The sequence below is a fragment of the Rhinolophus ferrumequinum genome, chromosome 25, assembly GCF_004115265.2.
Source record: "Rhinolophus ferrumequinum isolate MPI-CBG mRhiFer1 chromosome 25, mRhiFer1_v1.p, whole genome shotgun sequence".
Lineage (NCBI taxonomy): Eukaryota > Metazoa > Chordata > Mammalia > Chiroptera > Rhinolophidae > Rhinolophus > Rhinolophus ferrumequinum.
This window is the reverse complement of record NC_046308.1, coordinates 18628223-18653790: the sequence shown is the minus strand read 5'-3', so window position 1 is coordinate 18653790 and position 25568 is coordinate 18628223. Positions and strand designations below refer to the sequence as shown.

At 47.4% G+C, this 25568-nt stretch overlaps 1 protein-coding gene across 2 annotated transcripts in view; it reads right to left on the bottom strand.

Moving 5' to 3' along the window:
- Positions 1-11079: 11079 nt before the first annotated feature.
- KREMEN1 (kringle containing transmembrane protein 1) overlaps positions 11080-25568 on the bottom strand; it is a 66805-nt gene continuing 52316 nt past the window's right edge. The window contains exons 6-9 of one of the 2 annotated variants that reach the window (XM_033097333.1): positions 19219-19551; positions 18174-18332; positions 16950-17034; positions 11080-15283 (exon numbers count right to left, since the gene is read on the bottom strand). In XM_033097333.1, coding sequence (XP_032953224.1) covers positions 15115-15283; positions 16950-17034; positions 18174-18332; positions 19219-19551 — 746 coding nt within the window. In that variant the 3' untranslated portion in view covers positions 11080-15114. Of the gene's footprint in view, positions 15284-16949; positions 17035-18170; positions 18333-19218; positions 19552-25568 lie in introns of both variants that reach the window. The other variant, XM_033097332.1, reaches the window with a different exon arrangement.

Here is a 25568-nt window from a genome sequence, read left to right as displayed (position 1 = left end):
TTTAATCTTCACAACAACCCTATGAGAAACTGTTATACCTATTTTATAGATGAGTAAACTGAGCTTAGAAAGGTAAAATAAATTACTTGAAGTCTGGGGACTAGTGATGGCACAGCCCGCATTGAACCCAGGTCCTTATGAGTCCAACGCTCTTCTGACAAGGAATCAAGACTTCTGAGGTGAAGCCAGATGGCTTGGCCAAGGTTACCTCCACAGGGTGTGACATCAAGACCTCCTCCTTCTCCCACCCCATAGTTCTGACTCTGCAAATGGGAGCTGAATCAGACAGTTCTCAAACCAGATCTCACAGGAACCACCAAGAGCCTAGGGGACCTCGGATATGCCCTGACTTTGGGATCGAGAACCCCATTTATCAAATTCCAAGGTGCTGCCACCACCTTCCTCAGCCCCAGCGTCCAAGCCCTGTCTCCCCAAACAATACACAGGTACAGCCTGGAGTGTGTTTCCTGCGTACAGAGTTCGTTCCAAAGCCTTGGGCCCAAGTTGCAAATAACTAAGGAGGGAATGGAGAAATGGCAGAGTGCACCAAGAAAAAAGATCATTCTTGGCTGTCTCTCTGAGCCTGAGAAGTCAGCCAGGAAGGCAAGGACTTGGAGAAAGTTAAGCAGATTCTGTCTCCCCCTTTGCTAAGAGATGGATGGCAAATCTCAGCCAAACAAGGCAGCATGCGAAAGGGCTGGCCTAACCTCCCGCACAGGACTGAGAAGAAAGGTAAGTTTCTAAGAGACTGGGACTCCCTACACAGGAAAGGGAAGTGATTTTAGCTGAACGTTTGGCTGGGAGTCTGGCTCATGGTTCCAACTCATGGGTATTAGCAAAGGAGAACAAGGAATTGCTGAGGGTGGCAAATTGGTTATAATTAAGAGAACCTGGGAGATGCAAAACAATGTCAGGGCCACCAGCTGTCCTGGATCGCAGCCTTGGTCTGAAGGAACAGCTCAGAAAACCAGCCGCCCTCCCCTGCAGTGCAGGCCATTCAAACAAAGAGCCTCTCCCCGGCCTTCCCTTATGCTTCCAGGGCCCAGTGTGCTGCCATGTGTTAGGGTCCCCCTTTCCGCTGTACCAGCACCTTTTCCTTCCTTTTCTCCACAATTTAATCTCACAGGTCTTGTCACTCAGGAAAGCAAACAGACGTGGGGGTGGGTTCAAGTCCTGATTCCTGTGCTTCTTGCATCAGTTATTTAACCTCTTTAAGTCTCCACATCCTCATTTGACAACTGGGGATAATAACAATGCTTAATCCATACAGTTGTTGTGAGCATTAAGTAAGACGGTGTGAAAGTGGTGGGCACAGGGCAAGGCTGGCCAACTGTGGCCTGCCGCCTCTTTTTGTATGGCCCACGAGCTAAGAATGGTTTGTACAGATCTTAATTGTTGGGGGGGAAAATCAAAAGAAGAATATTTGGAGGCATGTGGAAGTGATATCAAATTCAAGTTTCAGTGTCCATAAATTGTTATCAGAACACAACCTGCCAGTTGTTTACATATTCTCTGTGGCTGCTTACTTATGGGCCCTGGTATCCCCCTCCCATTGCCAAACCCCTTGGAATGCAGGGGTCTCTGGTCCCGCTTCTCACATAAGAACGCAGGATATGGTGAGGCCAAAAAGGAACACCCACGGAGCCATGGATAAGGGGTTCATACCACTATAGTCTCACTGGAGGCTGGGTTGGAGACACAGGAAGCAGGAGCCACACGATACACAATCCGCCGCCCACTTCTCTGCCAACCAACAACCCTACTTGCTAACTGCAATCCGCGCTTGCTAGCTCAGCCACGGCAGTTACATCAGTGGCCATTGGCTCACTGGTTACAGCTGACGGCCAACTAGTTACAGCTGATGGCCGTCCAATCACAGCTGATGGCCATCTACTACCTGAGCCAGCACCTTGCCACGTGAAGCCGAGAGCCTGAAAACTGCTCTCTGGGACTCTGTCCCGACACCCCTCCCCTCATGGAGTCACTGATGGCTCCAGAACTTGCAGGGATGGGATCCTTGAGGGTCCCAGTGGATGGGCAGTGGTTCCAGTGGCTGGCATTGCCAACCACTGTGGACAGAGTTGAGTCGTTATGACAGAGATCAGAGACTGTATGATCCACAAAGGGTAAAACGGTTACTATTTAGCCCTTTGAAGAAAAGGTTTGCCAACCTGTGGAATAAATGCCTGACACTTAGTAAGTGATCAGGAAAATGTATCCACAGTTACTATTATTATTAATATGCTTGTCATTGTCTGTGTTTGGTCTATTTTTAACTTTTAGACATCGATGCTTGGCTTAACGGAGAGATTTTAAACCTGGAAGTTCATGGAAGGGTTTTAGGGGGTCTCTAAAGCTCCAGAATTTCTATGCAGATTTTTGTAGGTGGAGTCGTTTGGGGGAGGGGCTTGATAAGTTTCTTCTGATTCTCAAAGGGGTTTGTCTTCTCAAATACATAAAGAAGTGTAGGTTTGATGCCTTCCTTATCCCACGCAAATTGATCTGTACTTTCCTGGGCTCTCTGGAGGCAACATCTGTGATGGTGAGATATTTGGGGGCCTCGAGGCCTCCCTCAGAGCCCACCCACCTGCCCAGGTGGAAGGGGCCTGCAGTGCAACTGGAATAAGGAGCCCTAGCTTCTGGAGCCAGCTGAGGACAAGGGCTGAATCCAGGCCTTGCCCCCCCACCCCCGGCTGGGCCCCTTCTCTGAGCCTCCCAAGCTGGGTCCCAAGGATGAATTCAGTCATGTCTGTTGAGTGTTCAGCAGAGTGTCCGGCACATATAGGGCCCTTGTGTCCCCCTCCCACGGCCAAACCCCTTGTAATGAGGCAGAAATGGTAGCTGCTGTTATTGTTGTTACTATTATTCCTATCATTACCATCCTTGCACATTCGGAAGCTCTTTCCTCACTCACCCCGGGGCCCATGTAAAGCTGCCCCATCTTCGACTAAATATGAGGTTTGAATACCCCTTGAGTGCTCTTGATCCGATTTATCTTTGGTACTGGCAACGAAGGCAAGTTCATTCAACATATTCATTCACACGATCAATGTGCAAAATAGCAGGCCCCCAATTAAGTTTTGAAAAGTTCAGCTGCCTCATTTGAATGGAGACCATGGTAAACGTTCCTAAGAGTGAAAGAAGTGAAATCTGAAACTTCTCCGTTGCAAAAGCCTTGGCTGTTTCAGACCTCCCCTGAGGAGTGAGCCTGGACCTCAAACTTGGATCTATTTTCCCTCTAAAGTCCTTCTCTGTGGAGCCCGGTTCCCTAGCCCAGTTATCCACAGCGAGCAGGTTCATTCCGGAGCGCAGTGACCACCATCAGGAAGGTTGGGGGGCGTCTTTGCTGCCAGGCTGTCCAGGAGACAGGCCTCGTGCACACAAGCTGGTGCACGGCCAGCCCGGCCGGTGCGGCCTGCCCCCAGTTGCCGGGTGTAGTCCCATTCAGCAGGGGCCTAGTGGCTCCAGACAACAGCTGGAGACCAGAAACGAAGACTTCCAGCTACAAGCAAATGTTGCTGCTTCTTGAGGTTGAAATATTCTATCCCCAAAGTGTCCCTTTCAGCCAAGCAAAAACAATCCCCCACAGGGACCTGACCCCGCCACAAAGGAACAAAAGCTCTCCAGTTCTCAGAGTCCCAGAGACTGTCTGCAGTTTCAGGCAGGCACAGCCCAGGGGGGAGAGGAGATGGTCATGTGACTTCCAAGCTTGGAGACAAGGTCACCCTTGTCCAGCTCTTTTCGTTTCCACAGGAAGAAGAGCCTTTGATTGCCTGACAAAGGACGAGGCTGATGCTGGCTCCCGGGTAGGTGGGTTTTACACTGTCCGAATATCTCACGTTTGGGAGAACAAGGAGATGAGGTCAAGGTCAGTGGTTCCCAAAGTCCACTCAGATGGGTTTGGGAGAGCTCTTCCTGGGCCTGCTTCAGGCAAGACAGTTGCACATTCTGGCTGCATTTATTTTTCTGCTGTAGGCTAGTCTGTCTCTAACCAATGAGGCTACCCCATTTGTTTTCTACCAGCTATTAAAAATATTCTCCTTCAGAATATATTTGCAAATTATATATCTAGTGATGAGTTATTTATCCTCATCACTATCTGATAAGGGGTTGATATGCAAAAGATATAAGGAACTCAACAAAAAAATAAACAATCCAATCAAAAACATGGGCAGAGGACAGGAAGAGACATTTTTCCAAAGAAGACATACAGATGGCCAACAGACATGAAAAAATGCTCAACATCACCAATCATCTGGGAAACGCAAATTAAAACCATCATGAGATGCCACCTCACCACAGTCAGAATGCTATTATCAAAAAGTCAACAAATAACGTGTTGGCAAAAATGTGGAGAAAAGAGACCCCTTGGGTACTGTTAGTAGGACTACAAATTGGTGCAGCCACTATGGAAAACAATTTGGTGATTCCTCAAAACACTAAAATAGATCTACCATACAATCTAGCAATTCCACTTCTTGGTATTCATCCAAAAAAATGAGAGAGAGAGAGAGAGAGAGAGAGAGAGAGAAAGAGAACACTAATTTGAAAAGATATTTGCACCCCTATGTTCACTGCAGCATTATTTACAATAGTCAAGATATGGAAGCAATCTAGATGTCCATCAACAAATGAATGGATAAAGAAGATGCGCTATATACATATACACAATGGAATATTACTCAGCAATAAAAGAGAACAAAATTTTGCCATTTTTGACAACATGGATGGAACTAGAGGGTATTATGCTAAGTGAAATAAGTCAGACAGAGAAAGACAAATAACATATGGTTTCACTTATATGTGGAATCTGAAAAAAACCCAAAACAAATGAACAAATAAAACTAAAACAGACTTATAGAAACAGATCAAACTGATGGTTGCCAGAAGGGATGGGGGTGGAGGGATAGGTGGAAAAGGTGAAGGGGAATAGAGTCAATAATACTGTGATAACTTTGCACGGTGACAGATGCTTAATAGACTTAGTGTGGTGATCACATTGTAAGGTATATAAATGTTGAATCAATACACTATACACCTGAAACGAATGTAATTGTGTATAGCAACTAAAATTTAAAAAATTCCCTTCAGGGAAGGAAAGAGCTTCTGGGAAAGAGAAGGAAAACTCAGAGAAGAGAAATACTCAAGTGAAGCTGGCCTTTCGGGTGCCATCATATTGCAACAACCACAGCAGTGTGAGGGCTGGGTGCTGCTGCTGGGGACAGGCCAAGGTCAGCTACGGAGAGGAGAGCAGCAAAGAGGGGCACACATTCCACGTCAAGGTAATGTGCCTTCCAGAGAACTACAATGAGTCCTCATTTAACATCATTGATAGACTCTTGAAAACTGCCACTTTAAGCGAAATGAAGTATATAACACAACCAATTTTACCATAGGTGAATTGATATAAACAAGAGTTAAGTTCCTACGGCATAGACGTATCTGGTCACAAAAACAGCACCAAACTGGAGATCCAGGATGGCGGAGTAGATAAACACCGTGCCTGCTTCCTTCCATGAACAAATTAAAATTACAACTAAATTATAGAACAATCCACCTGGAGAACCATCTGAAGTCTGGCTGAAGTTTTATGACTAAGGACATAAAGCAGCAGCCACGTTGAGACTGACGGGGGCGGAGACACAGAACTGGCTAACCCCAAACCTCCCTGTGGCGGTTGAGAACTGGGAGGCATATCTTGGCCATGGAGGTTCCCCCCCTGAGGAGCAAGGGACCCCAGCCCCACACTGGCCTCCCCAGCCCAGAGTACTGGTACTAGAAAGAGGAACCCCCATAACATCTGGCTGTGAAAAACAGCGGGGATTTTGACCATCCGGATGGGATGGAAGGCAGCAGGAAACACAGGCGTCCTCTTAAAGGGCCCTCTTAAAGGGTCTCTCTCTCCCAGACACTCACCTTGGGCTCCAGCAGACGGACAGTAACTCATGAGGTGTTGGAGACATATGGGGGTCAGACTGAGGTGTGTAGCTTTCGGACAAGGACTGGAGGACGGTTGGTATTTCCCTTGGGGGGTTCCTCCTCCCGTGCAGTTGGCAGGCGGGCGCCATTTTTCCTGTGTTGAGCCCTCCCCCTATGCTTATGGCCAAATCTGAATCTGATTGGCCTGGTGAGCTCTGCAGCTCCATCCTGCTGACTCACTGGGACCCCACCCCATCCAACGACGGAGGCACTTTCTCCAAGAGCAGTCTAGGAAGCACAGAGAGTCCCAAACAAGATAAACCCAAACAGGCCCACACCAACACACATTATAATTAGAATGGCAAAGTTTAAAGACAAGGAGAGAGTCCTAAAAGCAGCAAGAGAAAGGCAACTAGTAACTTATAAGGGAGTACACATAAGATTGTCAGCTGATTTCTCAACAGAAACTTTGCAGGCCAGAAGGGATTGGCACAAAATATTCAATGTGATGAAAAGCAAGGACCTACAACTAAGATTACCCAGCAAAGCTATCATTTAGAATTGAAGGACAGAGAAAGAGCTTCCCAGACAAGAAAAAGCTAAAGGAGTTCATCATCACCAAACCAGTATTACAAGGAATATTAGAGGGACTTTTTTAAGATGGAAAAAAAAATCAAAATTATGAATAATAAAATGCCAATAGCTACATTATCTATCAACAATTACTTTCAATGTAAATGTTTTAAATGCTCCACTCAAAAAACGTAGGAGGGCTGAATGGATAAGAAAACAAGACCCTTAAATGTTCTGCTTACAAGAGACTCATTTCAGATAGAAAGACACACACACACACAGATGGAGTGTAAAGGGATGGAAAAAGATTTTTCATGAAAACAGAAATGAAAAAAAACAAAAAATGCTGTACTTTTTTTTGTAGCAATACTTAATACTAAACAAAACAGACTTTAAAATGAGACAGTAATTCAAGGACCCAGCAATTCCACTTCAGGGTATTTAACTGAGGAAACCCGAATGCTACTTCAAGGGGATGTGTGCATCCATATGTTCATTGCAGTGTTGTTTACAATGGCCAAAATGTGGAGGCAGCCTGGGTGTCCATAGATGGATGAATGGATAAAGAGGAGGTGGTACATACAAGTGTATACAATGGAATATTGCTCGGCCACGGAAGGGAATGGTCTCTTGCCATCTGAGACGGCATGGATGGACCTGGAAGGTATTGTGCTGAGTGGAATGACAGACAGAGAAAGACAGATGCAGTGTGATTTCACTTATATGTGGAATCTAAAGAGCAAAATAAAACAGAAAAAACTCATAGACACAGAGAACATTTTGATGGTTGCCAGATGGGAAGGGGTTTGGGGATGAGTGAAAAAGGGGAAGGGATTAAGAAATACAAATTGGTTGTTACAAAGTAATCATGGGGACGTGGGGTATACCATAAGAATATAGTCAATAACATTGTAATAACTATGTATGATGTCAGATGGGTACTAGATTTTTTGGGGTGATAGATGGGAGGGGGTCGGGAGGCAAGGTGTAAATGATGAAGGGAGAAAGAAGTACAAATTAGTAGTTACAAAATAGTCATGGGGATGTAAAGTAAAGCATAGGGAATATAGTCAATAATATCGGTGGTGCCAAAAAAAATGTATACACGACTTGTATTCATCGTTTGTCATCGATATATATTGAGTATTACAATTTTAATAGTTTTTTTTCTTTCTTAAAATGTATTTACATTTTTTTGGCACCCCCGGTATGGTAATAACTATGTATAGTGCCAGGTGAGTACTAGACAAGTCTGGGGGGTAATTTCTTAAATTGTGCAAATGTCTAACCACTATGCTGTACACCTGAAATTAATATAAAATAATATTGAATGTCAATTATAATTGAAAAATTAAAAAGGGGGGAAAAGGTGAAGGGGAATAAGAGGTTCAAAGCTCCAGGTATAAAACAAGTCATGGGGATGTAACGTACAGCGTAAGGAATATAGTCAATAATATTGTGACAGCGTGGTACAGTGTTAGATGGTTCCTGGACTTATCATGGTGATCACTTTTTTTTTTAACTTTCACAACAGAAAAACGAAAATTTTAATGCTTAGGACCTCACCCAATCATGCTCCAAATGACAATTTTATCATTATGGAAAAAATAATGACGACACATTGCTTCAAAAAACAAAATGCATGTTGCAAAACAATGTAATCCGAAGTTTATAAGAAATCGTATTTTTATACAAAATCTAGACAATGCACATCAAGGCATGAGCGGTGGTCACTTCTGGGGGTGAGATTATGGGCCTATTTGTTTTGCTGGTCTGTATTTTTTAGTCTTACCCCACACATTTCTCAATTTTTATTTACTCTTCAGATAGTTGAGAAAATTTTATCTTCCAAATATAAACAATAAATAAATACAAAAGGTAAAAAATGCCAAGTCTCTGTGCCTCCTGTGGGCGATCACTTCGTTAGGTCTATAAATGTTGAATAACTATGGTGTACACCTGAAACTAATATAATGGATGTGTGCTATATTTTAATAAAAATCTTAAAAAAAAAAACAACCCAGCACCAAACTTCTAAATAAAGAGCGAAAACACTTCTAATATTAAACACTGAAATAAGCATGAGATTTACATACATTTAAGAAAGATGAATACAAACAAGTAAGATCATTACTTTCAACCCCACTGATTCTGGATCAGGGTGGAAGGCGGCAGGAGCCTCTCCCATTAACTCAGGGGGCAAGGCGGGAACCCACCCTGGACAGGACGATGCGCTTCCCTCACAGGGCACACTCACTCACTCACTCACTCACTCGGACTGCGACACTGTAGACACGCCAATTCACCTCACGAGTACACCTTTGGGATGTGGAAGGAAACGGAAGTTCCTGGAGAGAAAAGCACGCAGACGTGGGGAGAACATGCGAACTCCACACGGAGAGTGGCCCTGGCTGGGAATCGATTTTTTCTCCTTGGCAGTGTTACAACGAACGACGTTGAACAAAACAGTATTCGAGGACCCGCAGTATCTGGAATAACTGCTGTGCTGCACGCCTTTCTTCCCCCACCCCTTGCTGTCCTGTCATGACTCTCTGGAGTGATACAGCTTTTGCAGTCGAATACCAACCACACTGCCAACGGTGAAGGAAGCAGCCATCGGAACTTACACATCTGTTTATCTGTGGACAATTCGTTTCAGAAGAAGTGACTACCAACCAAACTTCTCAAATTAAAATGGTTGTCAAACTTCCGTGAGCAGTGGCACCACTCAGGAAGCTTCCCAGGGATTCTGATTTGGCAGGTGTAGGGTGGGGCCCAGGAACCTGCATTTGAATAAGCACATCAGGGATTGATTCTGAGGCAAGTGATCCAGGTACAACCCTGAGACATGTCTGCATCTGAGGTGCTGGTAATGGTCTTTCATTGGACTGGCCCGTGTCCCCTCCCCTCACCAGCCACAACCAGTTGGAGCAGAGACCTCACCCAATCCTCTCCTGAGACTCTGGAATTGGGGCTCACAGAACCAGCAGTGTGCGTGTGTTTGAACCGGTCAGGTTAGAAACTCGGCTCGTAGGTTCTTTGGCTTCTGGGGCTGCCCCCGTCTCCTGCCCCCCACCCAGGTCCTGCATCTGCCTGAATGTGTCCCAAGATACTGTCTTTAGCAGCCTTTTGGGATGCCGTAGACACACCCCGGGATGGCATCTGGGCCCATTTTCCTGTGGATCATGCTCCCGAGGCCTGACCTGCATGGGGCTTAGGATGCCTGTCCAGAGCCTACCGGACACCTCTGCCATGATGTCCCATCGGGACCTGTCTTTTTTTTTTTTTTTTTTTGGGACCTGTCTTGACCCCCAGACAGAACTCAGCGTTTTCCCTCGCACCTGGCACCTTTTATGTTATTTCAAAGAACGGCCCCCTCTCTCCCCGGCACCCAAGTCAGAATACTTGGGCATGTCCTAGACACTCCTTGTTCTTACCCCACAGCTCTAATCTAGAATAACAAGGAACAGCTACCATTTATTGAAACCACACTACATGGTAATAACTCATCACAGCTCTGTGAGGCAGATACTGTGACTGCCCCCATCTGACAGATGAGAAAGTAGGCACACAGGGCTGAGTCACTCCCCCAAGGTCACATGTTAAGTGGTGGGGTTGGGGAGCGAGCCCAGGCAGTCAGCCCCAAGCACCTGGCCCAACCTGTGGGTGTGGCCAGTTTGCTCTTACCTTCGTCTTCCCCTCCCTCCACAGCGCTGGTTGGGGAGCCTGGTCAGGGCCCCCGAATCTCTTGTTTGGACCGTGTATGTGTGAGCCTCCTGACTGGCTCCTCACCCTTGGACTTACCTACTCCGATCTGGAAATCCTTCTAAAGTGGGAATCTGATGTCACTCCGTGGCCAAAACCCTCAGTCTCCCTGCTTTACTCCCTGGCCTCGTGGTGAATGAATGGTGGGAGCCAAATGCTGTAGGCCGACTCCAGGGCTGTGTTCTCACCTACCGTCCCACGCTCCTCTGAGCCTCAGTCCCCTCCCTGGCAAAGGAGGGGCGACAGTATCTGCTGGAAGGCCTGTTAGGGTATGCACAGCACCTAACAGCAGTGCCAGGCGCAGAGCGGGCAACTCACACCTGGAGCCTCCGTTAGTAACATCACGAAGGAAAAGGTGGGGCGAGAAGTGGTGGCTCTGAACGGCACGATGAATGGCACACGGGATAATAATCACATGAGCGTTTTAGACACATTTTGTCACTTCATCTTCATCACCTTCTGAGGCACAGATACGACTACATTTTACGGGTGAGGAAACTGAGGCTAAGAAGTAGACTGACCAACTTAGGTCAAGTCAGACGTAGGTCTTTCCGAGCGCAGAGCCCCCATGCCTCTCCCCGAGAACGGCCCTGTCTCCACCGTCCAGTGTGCTGGTTTGGAATTCCGGCTCTTTCAGGTCTTACCGGCTGAAGACCAACTGTGGGTCAAAGCTGTGACGAGACCTGAGGAAACTGGGAGACACTAATGGGAAAAACGGAGCAAATGGTGAGGCCAGCATTGGCGCAGAGTTGAGAGCACATGGTCTCCTTGTCCTGGGCTCTGAGAGCTCGTCCATAAAAATGACAAGCCAGGGCCCATCGCTGTTTCTACAACAATGAGAATATTTATTTTCTCCAGGCAGTAAAAATAACATTCTTCTCTCTTTTGTAAAAGTTAAGTACCATTACATTCCATTTCCTTAAATAACAAAATCCTAAAAATATATATTAAATTGTATACAGTGCGTCACACTTCATCTTATATTTTAAAATACATGATGTTTCTATTTTATTCTCAAAGTTGCATATTAAGAGCATATGTACAAATAAAGCCTTGTCATCCAAAGTCAGGATCCCCTGGGGAAGGTGAGTCTGGATGTGGGCAGGTCTGGGTGCTGCGTGAACCCCGCCAGGCAGTCCCCACTCCGTGCTCCTTGAAGACACATCCTTCCTGAAGCAGGAGATTTGCCTCGGACTTTCGGCCACACCCACTTCTGTCTTGTTGAGTATGTTTGACCCGGCAAGACAGAAACCTGTGAGATGGGCGCCCCCCTGGGGTCTGTAGGCAGAGGGTGAGGCCCCGTCACCTGTCACCCGAGCCGGCCAGCCTGAGGGGAGGCAGCTGCGGCTGGAAGGTTTGAAAAACACCCCATGCCAGGGCAGCGAAGCTGAGAGACCTGGCCAGGAGGTAGAAGAGTGAGGAAAGTAAACAAAGACACCAGAGGAAACAATCCAAAGGTTAAAAACTCCCAAGGTAGTAACAGAAGCAGACATCAAACACCAAATAGGAGACTTGAAACCCAAGAGGGTGCCAGGTAACTAGGCTGTGGAGTGGGGAGCTGGCCGGGCTCTGTGGGAGACCTGGGGTGGCCTTACCAGGCAGGGGAGACGGGTCTCTGAGGCCATCCACTAAGTGCTTATGAGATTAAGTGCCCAGGACGCACAGAGGCTTGGCGACGGCCTGTGTGGCCTGCTGGTGTCGGGACGGCCTGGCCAGACCCTCAGCCAGGTCAGGCTGACTCCTGCCTGGGGCTGACAATGGGGCGTGTGGGTGGGGCTGTGCCCCACAGGTTTGGCCTGAGGTCCAGGACAGCTGTACTCACTAGTGCTTTGATCTTTGTGGCTTTCTGGCTGACTGGAGTCTTGAGACAGAGCCCACACTTCAGAAGTTACCGCAAGCAGGTTACCTCGCTTACACCCCGAGAGAGGCCTCAGCCCTGTTCTGACAAGGAAGGGTAGGTGGGGGAAGGTACCCTGGGTTCATTCCTTCTCTTTCTTTGCTCTCTAAGCAATGACACGTGGGGAAAAACACAGGGCACCGAGTGCCTTCTGGAGGGGCCAAGGACACTGAGAAGCACATCTAAGAGAAAGTGCACTCACCATGGGAAGCGACCAGGGCCCTCCGTCCTGTTGGGACATACGCTGACACGGCAGGACCTGGGTACCAGTGGTGAACGGGATGAGATGGGCACACAAGTCCTGAGCACCCACTTGCAGCCTTCTCCACTCTGCCACCTCAGGGCAGAGGCTCTGGACAGGATGCTTTCAGAGCGGCCGTCCATAGTGGCCCCCAGAGCCCTTCCCCATTCCTCTTCCACAATCTTCTGCTGTCTGACCGTAATGTACTTTTCTTGGGGTGACCCTTTCCAATCTCCTCCAACCCTCACTTTCCTCTAAAGTAGTTTCTTAAAAGATCAAGTGCTTCCGCCTCCGATGCCCCTGGAAGCGCACTTCACCTCTTCTGGGCCAACTGATTTCTCAGGTGTTTACTTAGCCACAGGGGACCCTCCGTGGAGTGTTGCTGACAAGTTCCAGCCAAGGCCATGGCCAGACTGTGGCCACAGAGCTTACGGAGGTTTGGCCCAGGACAATTTATGACCATCTCTGCCCACGCTCTCCTGAGGCTGGTCTGGGTTTCCTGCGGTCCCTCCCTGGACAGGAAGTCGATCCTGGCAGCACTGGGCTGTTCCAGGACCAGTAAGGAGAGCACTGTGGCGTCACCAGCCCTTCCAGGCTCTGCAAAGAGAAAGGGCGGATCCCGCTGCAGGCTCAGCACTGGCTCGGGGCTTGGCCCCTGTGACCACAGGTGTGAGGTGAGCAGGGCAGGCAGGTGGGCCCACAGGATGCCCCACAGGCCAGCGACCAGAGTAAGTCCTAGGCAGCTGAACAACTGCCCCCCGGCTCGGGGAACCCTTTGCCAAATCCCACATTCCCTTTGTGCTGTGAATGGATCTATTCACAGCACAAGGCCCTTTGTGACTGTACACACCTGACACTTGTGTTTGAAAGGAGATTCCACAAAAGCCAGGAATAGCTTGAAGGGGAGACTGCACATGTCAGTATATTCCCAGTGGCCCTTGTATGGGACAGACCTGTCTCCAGACCCAGGGGCCTGTGGACAGCTGCTTTAGGGTGATCACCCTTTCCAGATCAAAAAGTGAAGACGACCCCAAGCAGCTCTATGGCTGTGGCAGGCCTCCCATGGTGCCTGGGCCAGCGCTGCCTGGACACCCTGCCCCACGTCCCTCCTCCGAATGCCCCTCTGCCTGCCAGCTCCTAGCACCTCTCCTGGTTGCTGAGTGTCACCTCTCCCTGCAGACACCTCCTAGCTGGCCCCACATGGCCCTCTGTCCTTTTGGGAGTGACCAGTTGCAGATGGGCTGCCAGAACCCCAGGAAGGGCCATGGAAGGCAGTGGCTTAGGGACTTGGGGGAGGGAGGCAAAGTGCTCCAAAGAGGGAACCTGTGAGGCCAGAGGCACATCAAGGCCAGAACTGAGTGCCTTTGGGGGAGTCATGTTCTGACAAAGGCCGAGGCCTGGCCTTCGGAGGCTCAGGCTGCTCTTCTCAGCTGCTGCTGGCAAAGCCTGCTTTTGGATGCAGGGGTGGGGGGTGGGAGGTGGGGTAGGATTCCAACTGCAGGCGGCACTGACTCGCACAGCAGTGAACACTGTGCTTGCAGCTCTCACTCTTTGGAGGCCTGTCCTCTGAAGGTCTCCACTTCTCAACCTCCCCCAAGCCCCCCACTTCTCACCCATCTCTGCGATTTGCCTCCCCACCTGAGGGGCAGGGTAGTGTAGGATCAGGGACGAGAGCCCTCCCCTTCTCTCCCAAGCCATTCCACACTCCACTTTGTCCCCGTAAGAAGGGGCAGAGAGAGCCGCAGAGAACACGGGCTATGGGGTTCTTCTCTGAAAATGAGGGACACCTAAAGGAAGGACTGCTGGCACCCCGTCTCACATCACGCTGCCTAAATGTTAAACTATGTTCTGAACTGAGTCAGCTTAGAGAATCATGGAGAGATGAGGGCCTGGCTCACAGCACCACAGGCTGCTCGGGGGCAAGACCGGACAAATCCAATCCAACACCTATGAAAGCTGTCAGTAAAGTCTGTTGTGGAAAGAAATGAATGGATATTTTATATGACCACTCCTCAAGCTCGCCCTGCTGGTTACCAATGGAAAGAAGCCATATGGAAAGAAGCCTGTACGTGGAAGGTTTGACATTAATGGGGGTCACCAGACCCAATTCTCAGGGCCCCTCCCAGGTTGGAGGAGGCCCATCCTCATCCAGTGCCGAGAGCAAAGCCCCAGAGTCAGCACAGATCATGGGCCCTCTTCAGGGCGTTGGGGTGCTATGCCCAGGAGTACAGGACCTAGCCAACCCTCAAGAAAACCTCAATTATCCCTGTCTGGCCTTGTTACAAACCATAAAGGCCAGGAGAATGTGATCTGTGTGTAGACAAAACGGAGAAAAAGGAAGTAAGACTCAATGTACACTACACCTACCCACCACCCGGCAGTCTAGAATGTACCTGAACCCAGTGCTGGGACACAACCATTTCTATCGTCTCAGCCTCACTGTCCTGACACCCCCGTTCCTAGATCACAGAGAGAGACAGATGCAAGACGGCCCGGACCCGGGGACCGTAGTCTCTCCTAAGTGCAGCTGATGGAGCAGGACGAATCCAGGCGACGCCTGCCCCTGCAGCAGGGCACCCATTCCCAGTCCATGGGTGAGTGCCCCGAAGAGGTCCAGGGAGAGGCAGGGAAGAGCTGGTCAGAGGAAACCACGGGAGAGGTGGTCCCCTGTTGGCCTGGAGCTCAGAGGGACCTCGTGTCCTGGGCACAGGGGGTACTTTTAGTCACTCACAAGAGGATTACGGTCATCTTGTTGACTCTGACCCTTGAGCTTCTTCTTAAAGATGGAAATTGAAGTAGAAGGCTCATAAAAAATGCTCCAGATTTCCCCTGACGGCCCTGGTTGACGACAATCCCTAAGGTCCCTTGAAGCAGGAACACGATGGGATCTGTCAAGCAAAAACAACTTAGTTTTTCAAGTACAGTAGAAAAGCATCCAAAACAACCCACCATGTCATGAGATACCTGTACCTGTGAGATGTGATGTGTAGTGAGGTGTGGTCTCGGGAAAGACCTAGTAGCTGCCTTTAGAGATCTGAAGGACTATTGTCCTGTGGGATGGGGGTGCAGCCGGACAGATTCCAGCTCAGTAGAACAAAGAACTTTCTAACTGGCAGAAGTATTCAAATCTAGACAGGGCTGTTCCAAGGGATCATGAGTTTCCAATTTGTTTTTAAATAAAAGAACTCTTCCTTCAAATGACATTTACCTGGAAGGCCAGCCACCTAGTCAAAAATGGGATAAAGGCAAAACCACTCCACTTGAAGTGGGTCCTGCTTTACCACCAATGCTGCTTGGCAGGGAAGTTCCAGAGGGACTCTGCAATGTCACTGGGGAGTCAGACATGTACTTGAGGGCCTCAGCGTGCTGTGAGCTGCTGGCCCTATAGGAAGTCTCCTGTTCTCCTACTGCTGTAGGGGACACATGGACAGGACTGTGTCCAAGAGGCTTCCAGAACATGTGAATTGTGACTTAAAAAAAATATGTGTGTGTGTGTGTGTGTGTGTGTGTGTGTATGGCACTTGAGTAGGCTCAGTAAATAATAATGACATTGTTTCCACTGAAAAATGTAAAGTGCAGGGTGCAAAGCCTATGGGTGATCCCAGTGTGGCCAAGGGCAGTCTTCACAGGGCAATGGAGGAGCTGGCAGCATTTCGTGTATAAAAACATCTGTGGCAGAGGGCTGGTGAGGTCAGGAAAGAAGTGGCTTTTATGGGACACCAATGTTCGGGAAGGCCTTGAAATGGAGAAAGCCTGTGTACCAATTATATCTCAATAAAACTGGGGTAGGGGGAAGGAAATGGAGAACGCCTGGACTGGGACCCGCAGGAAAGACTAGAAAGACTAGACTCCGTAGGAGTCTAGGAAAGGAAACCCGCAGGGACCCACAAGAAAGACTAGAAAGACTAGACTCCGTAGGAGTCTAGAAAACATTAGAAAGGAGTCCCCTCCATAAGTACACAAACTTCGGTAGCACGAATAATTGTCCCTTTCCTGGAAGGCAGAACTGTTCAATTGAGCAGCAGAATAAAGGAAGGAAATGTTTTTTTCCCCCCAAACTGATCAGAATTAAAGAAGAAAGGTTCCGTAAGCTTCTTAAATCACTGCCTTAAAAATCACTATTAAGCAATAGTTAATAAAATGTTAGAGTTCTTTTCCTAAGAATGTTTTCCAATTTCTAGAAGGCATCGGGAAAAATGCATGGTATTGTCCTAGGAATCTTTACTCCTGCATCAAGAGCTCTTTAAGGGGCCAGCATAAGGCAAAAAATAGAAATTGTTGCTTTTTATGGCCAGACTGTTTCAATCCTCCTTGAAATTGTATCCTTTGGACACAGGAGGGGAACACAATCCCTCAAACCTTGGTGAGCTTTGTCCAGTTGTACATTTCACTCTACAGAGCAAGAGGAATGTTTACTGTCTTACGTTCCCCAGGACCTAGGGCTTTAGAATCCTGTTCCGACATTACAATTGCATCCAGACTAATGACGCATAGTGGTAGCAAAGGAGTTCTGAGCCTTCCCCTCCTGGAATCGGGCAGCGCTCTTGTACTCACTTGAATGTAACGTGCAGAAGGATCTTTGCTACAATGGCCGTAACTGTGAGGATGAGGAGAGTTGCGAGGCCATACACTGTCCATCCTGCAAGTGCAAAAGACAGCGTTTATCAGACTTGTTGGAGCTCAGTTTTCAAAAGGAGGTCTGTTGGTGGCCCTGAGTGAACACTGGCAGCTTAGAGATGTAGGTCTGGCTGAGGAGTTCCTGGCAGATGGCGGCAGCCACCAAATACAGCTGAGAGCCAGGCTGGCATGGAGCCTGGGCCTTCTGAGTGCCTCACCTGGCTCACCTTTTGGAGAGAGGCAGGTGGTGTGGTCCAAAGTGCACTGGACTCAGAGTCGAAAGGGGGGGTGTACATTCTGTCTCTACCACCGGATCCACTGTACAACCACAGGTGAGTTACATAAACTCTTTGGGCCTCAGTTTCCTCATCTGGGGAATGCAATATGTGACCTATAAAATCCTATTGGGACACACAACAAATGACGCAGAGCAAGCACTGGAGGGGCTCTCGCCCCGACAGGGACCTGGGGAGAAGTCTGAAAATCTCTAGGCTAGGTAATTGCGATTGACGCTCTGCAGCTCTGTCAGCTCATAAAGGCCCTAACTTCCTTGGCAGAAAAGAGATAAGGGAAGTCTGTACCCAACCAAGTTAGCCAACTTCAACCATAAGACCATCAACCACTCTCTATTCCTCTCCTGCATGACTTTTCTTTTTAGCTCTTATCACCATCTGACTTGATTTTGCTTCTTGTCTCTTTCCTCCCGCTTATAAGCCAAAGGTGGGCAGATTTTGTTTGGTTCACTGTATAGTCCAGTGCCTACAACAGCTCCTGGCTGTTAAAGCACTTACATGTCTTTCAAATGAATGAATGAATGAATGGAGCTCTTGCAATTGCCAATGAATTTAGGGAGCTACAGCTTTGGGGCTCTAGAAAGAGATATTCTCAATGTGAGAAAACCCTGGATTAGCTGATTAATCCATCACAATGGACAAAAGGCACACATGTTAGATCTGTGGAGGTGAGCACTTTTTCTTATAAGTAATGCAGCTAATGAGAAAATGTTTCTCAAAGGCCAAAACAAACAGAATCACAGAGTCAGATCCCCAACCTGCCTTGGAATGAGAAACTCCCAAGGGTGCTCGTGTATGTAGCAGGCAAGAGCACTGCCTTCAAGCTCTGTGGCTCCCACCCCCTTTGATGGTGTCTGGGAACCACTACCTGGGACGGTCTGGGGTGGATGACTGGGGCTGGTGGTGATGACGTAGAGGACTTTGGAGGACCGGGCAGCGCTGACGCTGAGGTTGGCCTGCTCCGTGATCACCTCAGCCAGTGTCTGGTTGGCAGTGGGCCTCTCCTGTGGTGGTTCTTCCTTGACGGCTGGAAGAGCAAACAGAATTAATTGGGGAAAAGCTCATCAAGACAATGAACAGTTATGGAGGAGGAGGCACTGGTTATGTAGAAAGGCTATTTTCTCTGATTCGATTCGGGGTGCAATTCTCTCCACTGGCCCCACTGGCCCCAAAGCAGAACCTGTCACGCCGTGGCCCTGAAGGAGGCAGAAAGGATGAGCTGTCAACTTCTCATCATTCGGTCCTTTCACAGACATCTGTGCATGCTTCATCATTTTCCAACCCTTGTGCCTTTGCAGCTAGGGCCCCTTCTGCCCAGAAGGCCCTCTTCCTTCCTATCTGTTGACCCAAATCCTACGTGTTCTTCAAGACTACCCCACCTGCAGGGAGGCCTCCTGACTTCCTGTAGCACACACTGATGTACCTTTTCTTGAGGCCCTCAACATCCCGGACAAAGCCTGGGTCTTAGACCCCCTGTGCTTCTCATGTGCTGGCAAAGAGATGTGCCTGGAACACACGTGTCCATGTTAGTGGGGCAGAGAGTGGAGTTCCACCTTAGGAAGATTTGAAGAAAGATGGGAAACCAGTCTTTTGGATTTGTCTGGGATCCTGAGAGGCAGAAAGATGGACCGAATGACCTCTTTAGAGCCTTCCAATTCTACCAATCTCAGCTCTTTCTTTTAATTGTTCTTTAACCCTCCCATGAAAATTGTCATTAGAACTAACAACAAAATCGACAGGTTTCACCTCTCTTCTGTATCGTGAAACACAGACAAGTTATGAAATGGTTGGTAGGGAAATCCGCAAGTTGAGTCAGTAGCTCCTGACTCACAGACCTTCCAGCAAGAACCGCCCAAAGTCGATAGGTCACAGGGGTGGGCAAGGGGAGCCTGAGGCACACAGGGAAGTCTTACCTTGGTATAAGACAGCAAATCCCTGGGCCTGGTTGATGCGATCAGAGAAGAAATACAGAATGACAAAATCCAGAGAGACGTTAAAGGACAAAGGTGGGTGGTTCCTTCCATTGAAACGGACGAGGACGTGGTGGGTATAGCCATCCAGCAGCTCCACCATGTCTGCGGAATCCCTGATGTCAAACAAGGTGAAGTTGAAGTGGATGTGGGAGGCTCCCGGAACCCGAATGGTCCAATAGCAGACCCTCCCTGTGGCGTAGGTGTCAGGAAAGTCAGGGGAATAGACCACAGAAGTCATGGCAGAATAATTCCCACCGCAGGCGCCAATGAGAGCTGTGGAAGACAAAAGGATACCGGCCCTCAGCCTGGGGCTCAGCCACAGGGCTCGCTTTCCAATCTGTTGCAAACAAAACTCTTCTGAACTAATGTGATCCAGTTTGGGATATTGTTTTTTGTCTATAAAACCAGACTGTCTTATGTTTCAGGATCAAATCACAAAATGAATCACTTAAACCCTGAACAAATGACTGTGGAGGCTTTTTTTCTTTTCTTCCCCCAGGAGACCTTAGAATTAGCACACAGCACAGTGGTGCGGTCTAGGTGGGGGCCAGGCTGGAGTCAGACAGTCTGGGTTTGGGACCAGCTGGGCCATGTGATTCTTCACTTCCAGGCTTCTTGCTTCTTTCAGTTTTGAGGATGGAGAGACCACCACCTGCTCCTGTATCACATGAATGTGTGATAGACGGATGAGATAAAGCACATGAAAACACTGGGACCTCTTTGCAGGGAAGGTACTTGAGGAGGTAAAGTCGTACAAAGAGAAGGGCATCCCTGATACCTTAGAGGTGCAATGCTTGCAGGAGGGCCCACACTTATTTTTCAAGCGGGAAACTGGCACAGAAATGACTTTCTGCATGGTGGAGAGTCACTCGATTCTGATTACTCTGTGTGAGCACATCTGACTCCTCTGGACTCCCGTTTCTGAAGCACAGGTTCTAGGAAGGGATACAACTACTTCACCATATCTTATGTGTTGAGGTGTAAACAAAGTCCTGGAAATGAAAGCCTTTCAGAGGGAGCGTAGGGCTGGGATTTAAAAAGTAGGCTTTGGGGGAGTTCCACTTTTCTTCAGGATGTAGAAAGCAGTAAGAAAATGCTGCTTCCATCTGAACAACGAGAAAAAGCTCAAACCTTTTCTTCAACCCATCAGAAAGCTGAGGTCTGAAGATAAACAAAGGGAATTTAATTCTAAACAGTAAGACGCCCCTCTGAGGAGAGTCAGGCCACACAAAAGTGTTTCATCTTTGATAGAGCACGAGAGGAAGAGGAGGAAGAGGTGGTCGCCATAAAAGCAAGTAAGAAGAAAGCAGCTGAAATTTTAACAAGTTCCCAAAGGCTGAGTGTGAATGAGCCTCTCAGTCCAGGATACCCAGGAGCCCAGACACAACAGGAGTCGGCACTCACTTTCAAGCAATTTTGCGCGGGCCTCCCTCCACGCAGTGCCCACTGGGGTAGGCAGCAGACCAGAGTCCCCTTGGTGGCACAGGTGTGATGGTGCTGCTAGGGGACAGGCATGAAATCCTGCTGCTTCCTGGACCCTCCTCTCAAAGGAAGCAAAGCCTTAAGTTTGTGGGAGAGGGGCAGCAAACCCTCTTGCTCCCACAGTCAGAGTAGAAGCAAAACCTGTTTGCCCCTGGGGAGAAGGAATAGGAAACTCTCCTTCCTGCCAAAGTAACCAGACAAAGATCTACTGCTTCTAGGGGAAGAATAGAGGCAAAAGCCATCAGCCCCTGGCTGCCCAGAGCCCCAGAGCCCCTGCATGAATGCAAAGTAAGGGCAGGAAACTCTTTCCTTCTGAGAACCACCACATATGCAGGCGATGTTTGGCTGCCGGGGAGTGGGGTATGTGTGCAGGGATGCTGAAAAGGTCCCACCCTGGAGGGCCAGTAACAGAGTCCCTCTGTGGCATAGGCATCTACAAACTGCTCAAAGCTCCAGGTGGAACAGGAACACTGAAAACTTCCCGTGGGCATCCGAGGCTCCACACTAAGCACAAGGTAACAGCAGCTCATCACGGAAGGAATCTGAAGGCTGCCGTGCAATGTGGGTAATGCCAGAAAGAAGAAACCCCAAACCCAGCTCACCACTGATAGGAAAGCTCCATCCCCGCACTAAGCAGGGCTGCCCATTTCCAAATGTAAGTTCTTCGCCTCTACCGTTTTTGTACATGTCGTGATGGCGGTCACTAAAATATTACAGCACACACATAAAAGCAAGAAAGTAAGGAAGAAAGAAAGAAAAAGAAAAAAAGACTCATTGTCAAGAGATAAAACACCTGGTAAATACCGGGGGTGCCAAAAAAATGTATACAAGTGGACATTTTGGTCAACGTTGCTCAAGTAGTAGTTCGCCGTAACCAGAAGTGTCTGGACACTGATGGGAACCACTCTGAGCACCTCTTGTAATTGCAGAAGTCAAACGTGACTTGTATTCATCTTTTGTTATCGGTATATATTGAGTAGTACAATTTTAACACAGTTTTCCTTTCTTAAAATGTGTATGCTTTTTTGGCACCGTGTGTGTGTGTGTGTGTGTGTGTGTGTGTGTGTGTGTATATCTCAAATCACATGGAACTTGAAATGAATACAATGTTATATGTCAATTATATCTCAATTTTAAAAGAGAGATAGGGGCCAGATGGCTCAGTTGGTTAGAGCGTGAGCCCTGAACAATAGGGTTGCCGGTTCGATTCCCCCATGGGCCAGTGAGCTGCGTCCTCTATTGAAGACAAGGAGCTGCCGCTGAGCTTCCAGAGGGGAGGCCGATGGCTCAGTTGGTTGGAGCTCAAGCTCTCAGCAACAAGGTTGCCGGTTTGATTCCGGCACGGGATGGCGGGCTGCGCCCCCTGCAACTAAAGATTCAGGATGGCACTAGACTTGGAGCTGGGCTGCGTCCTCCACAGCTAGATTGAAGGACAATGACTTGGAGCTGATGGGCCCTGGAGAAACACATAGTTCCTCAATATTCCCCAATAAAAAAATTTTTTTTAAAAAAAGAGATAAAACAGTCCACAGAACCAGACCCAATAATGACCCAGATGTTAGAACTACCATGGAGACTACATGATTAATACAGAAAGTACTTAGTGGAAAAGATGAACAGCATGCTTGAACAGATTGGAAATTTCAGCAGTGATATGGAAACTATAAAAAAAGAGTCAAATACAAATGCTAGAAATAAAACAATGAGATGAGTAACTCCTTTGATGGTCCTATAAACAGACTGCACAAAGCTGAGGAAATAATCAAGACATTTAGGTCAATAGAAATTATCCAAAATGAAACACAGAGAAAAAAGAAGTAGAAAAAGGAAAACAGCACCCAACAGCTGTAGGACAATATCACATGCTCTAACAATATGTAATTGGAGTTCCAGAAAGAGAAGAAAACAAGAATAGAACAGAAGAAATATTTGAAGAGAAAATGACTAAGAATGCTCCAAAGTCAATGAAAAGTAATCTAAGAAACTCAGCAAGCTCCAAGGAAATAAATTAAAAAACAAAGAAAACACACCTAGACACATCACATAGTTAAATGATGAAAACCAAAAGCAAAGATAAAATCCTGAAAGCTGGCAGGGAAAAGATGACACACAGGGAAACAAAGATAGAGCAGACATCTCTAGAAACGATACAAGCTGCAAGACAGAGGACCAATAGTTTTGAAGTCCTGAAAGAAGGAAACTGTCAGCATAGATTTCAATATCCAGCAAAAATATTTTTTCGAAAATGAAGGTGAATTAAAGCTTTCTCAAACAAAAGCTGAGAGAAGCCACTGACAGCAGACCTGCCTAAGAGAAAATGCTAAAGGAACTTCTTTAGGCGAAAATGATATGATAACAGATGGCAAATAAGAACATGAACAGATAGATGTTCAACACCATGAGTAATTGTGGAAATGCAAATTAAAACCACTACAATGAGTTACCACTACACACCTGCCAGAATGGCTGACATTAAAAAAACAGACAACACAAAAATGCAGGCAAGAATGTAGAGCAACTGGAAGTCTCATATATTGTGGGTTAGAATGCAAAATGGTATAGCCACTTTGGAAAACAGTTGGCAGTGTCTTATAATGCTAAATACGCACTTAGCATGTGACCCAGGAAATCCTGGACTCCTCAGTTTCATTTCTCCCAAGAGAAATGAAAATATACGCTCACACGAAAACCTGTACATTATGTTTTTAGCAGCTTTATCACACCTTTATCATAGATGGACTAATGTTTATCAGCTGTAAATGGATGAACAAATGGACGCATTTGTGCAAAGGCATGCTTCTTGGCAAATAAAAGGAACTACTGAAACAACATAGATGAATCTCAAAAGCATTATTCTATGTGAAAAAAGCCAGACACAAATGGTTAAATACTGGATGATTCCATTGGTATGACATTCTCAAAAGACAGAACCATACAGATGGAACACAGATCAGTAGCTGCTGAGGGCTGGGAGTGGAGGAGAACACTGACCACCAAGGGGCACGGGAACCTTTGAAGTGATAAAAATGTTCTATATTTTGATTATGTATATATTTGTCAAATCTTATCGAACTGTATAAACTAAAAAGGTGATTTTTACTGTGTATAAATTATACCTCAATAAACCTAAAAAAAAAAACTCCAAACATTCCTGGGTTCTCATCCTGACTTTACCATGTACTAACTATGAATTTGAGCTAGATGCTTTGGAATACCTCAGTTTTCTCATCTACAAAATGAAAACAGTAATAATTTCTCCCTCGGGGAGTTATAAGAATTAAAATGCGTTGATACATGTAGAGCATTTAGGTACAGGATCTGGTATGGAGTACGAGCTCAGTAAGTGTTAGCTTCTCTATTCTTCTTCTTATGAAGTATTCAGATTAAAGTGATATTTCAACAGCAAAGGCAGACCTTCAACTTGGAACTTTCAATCCCCAGATGTGTGCCACGCTGACAGCACGCCTAATTCAGCCATTTTGAGCACACACACATGACGTCTATGATGGATTATTAAAATTCAGCGATATAGCAGGAAACTTGAAACTTAGGAATATATTCAAGATCTCATGTTTTGGATGAGAGATAGCCTGACACATACCATCTGGGAAGTGTCTCTCAATCAATGCATGTCATTGTTTCAGTGGAAGCATTTTTTCCCCCTCAGTGGTAAAATAATGTTGCATCTCACAATTGATGGCATTTTGGAGCCTATGATATAAAATTACTAATGCAGTCCCAGGTGTCTGATCCTACCTATCCTTGGGCCCTCAATCCTTTTCAGAGATTGATGATGAAATGGATCCCGCCCGTTCCACGAGGGCGGGATCACTATCTGTGGGACTTTGGGCAACTTACTGAACTTTTATGAGCCTCAATCCTCTTATTTGGCAAATAAAGATAATAGTGCCTGCTTACCAGTACTGAGAATTACGGGAAAGAATGCATGGAAAGTGAATAGCATAGTGTCCCGCAAATATAAGTGCTCAATTAATGTTCAAAGTAAGACCCCACCCTTGTGAGTCACTTATCCCTTCAGGGCCTAGAAGCTGAGGCTGGCGGGCTTGGGCAGTCCCTCTACCCCAGTGCTGGCTCCGGCCGACCTGATCTTCCATTTGGTTCTGTTAACTCAGTCAATTAAATTCTGGGGGCAGCAGAGGTTCTGAAGCCTCCACAGCGCTGCATTTACACACAGTCCACAGCCTACTGTGGCAGCCTCCCTAAATTCCTGAGAGCTTTCTGGAAAATCAAGCACAGAGCCTATGACAAATGGCTTGATGTGGCAATGATGACCGAGCAGACAGCTTCCACCAGCTGCCTCCACAGTCTCTCTCCTGAGCTGCAAACGCCCCGTAGGTGCCTCTGGAACACTCTTCTGTAATAAGCAGAGAACAGGAGGATCTCATTGACGTTCTGAGACCCAGGTTCATGCCACACCGGATGTTCTGGGACACAGAGACTGTAACCTGGTCCCGTTCCCACCATTTAACTTCTCCTCCAACCTCCTCCCAAATTATGGGACAGTCTGTAGGCACCATCTCCAAAATGCTCAGCCTTATTCAAGCCTGATGGGTCATAAGAATTTCCATGAAGCAGTACTCAGCTATTTAAACTATTTCACTGTCTAGTAGATGAAACTTTAGGGATTAGTTCTATAGTGTTGCATGTTGTACCTTTCTTTACAGAGCTGTGGGGCATGAGCTATTAGAGTTGGCTAGTGTTGGGGCCCCTGCCAGGCAACATACATCAGGGTCTCTGAAGACAGGAAGGAGCAGGCAGCCTCTCAGAGCACCAGGCTTCTTAGCCCT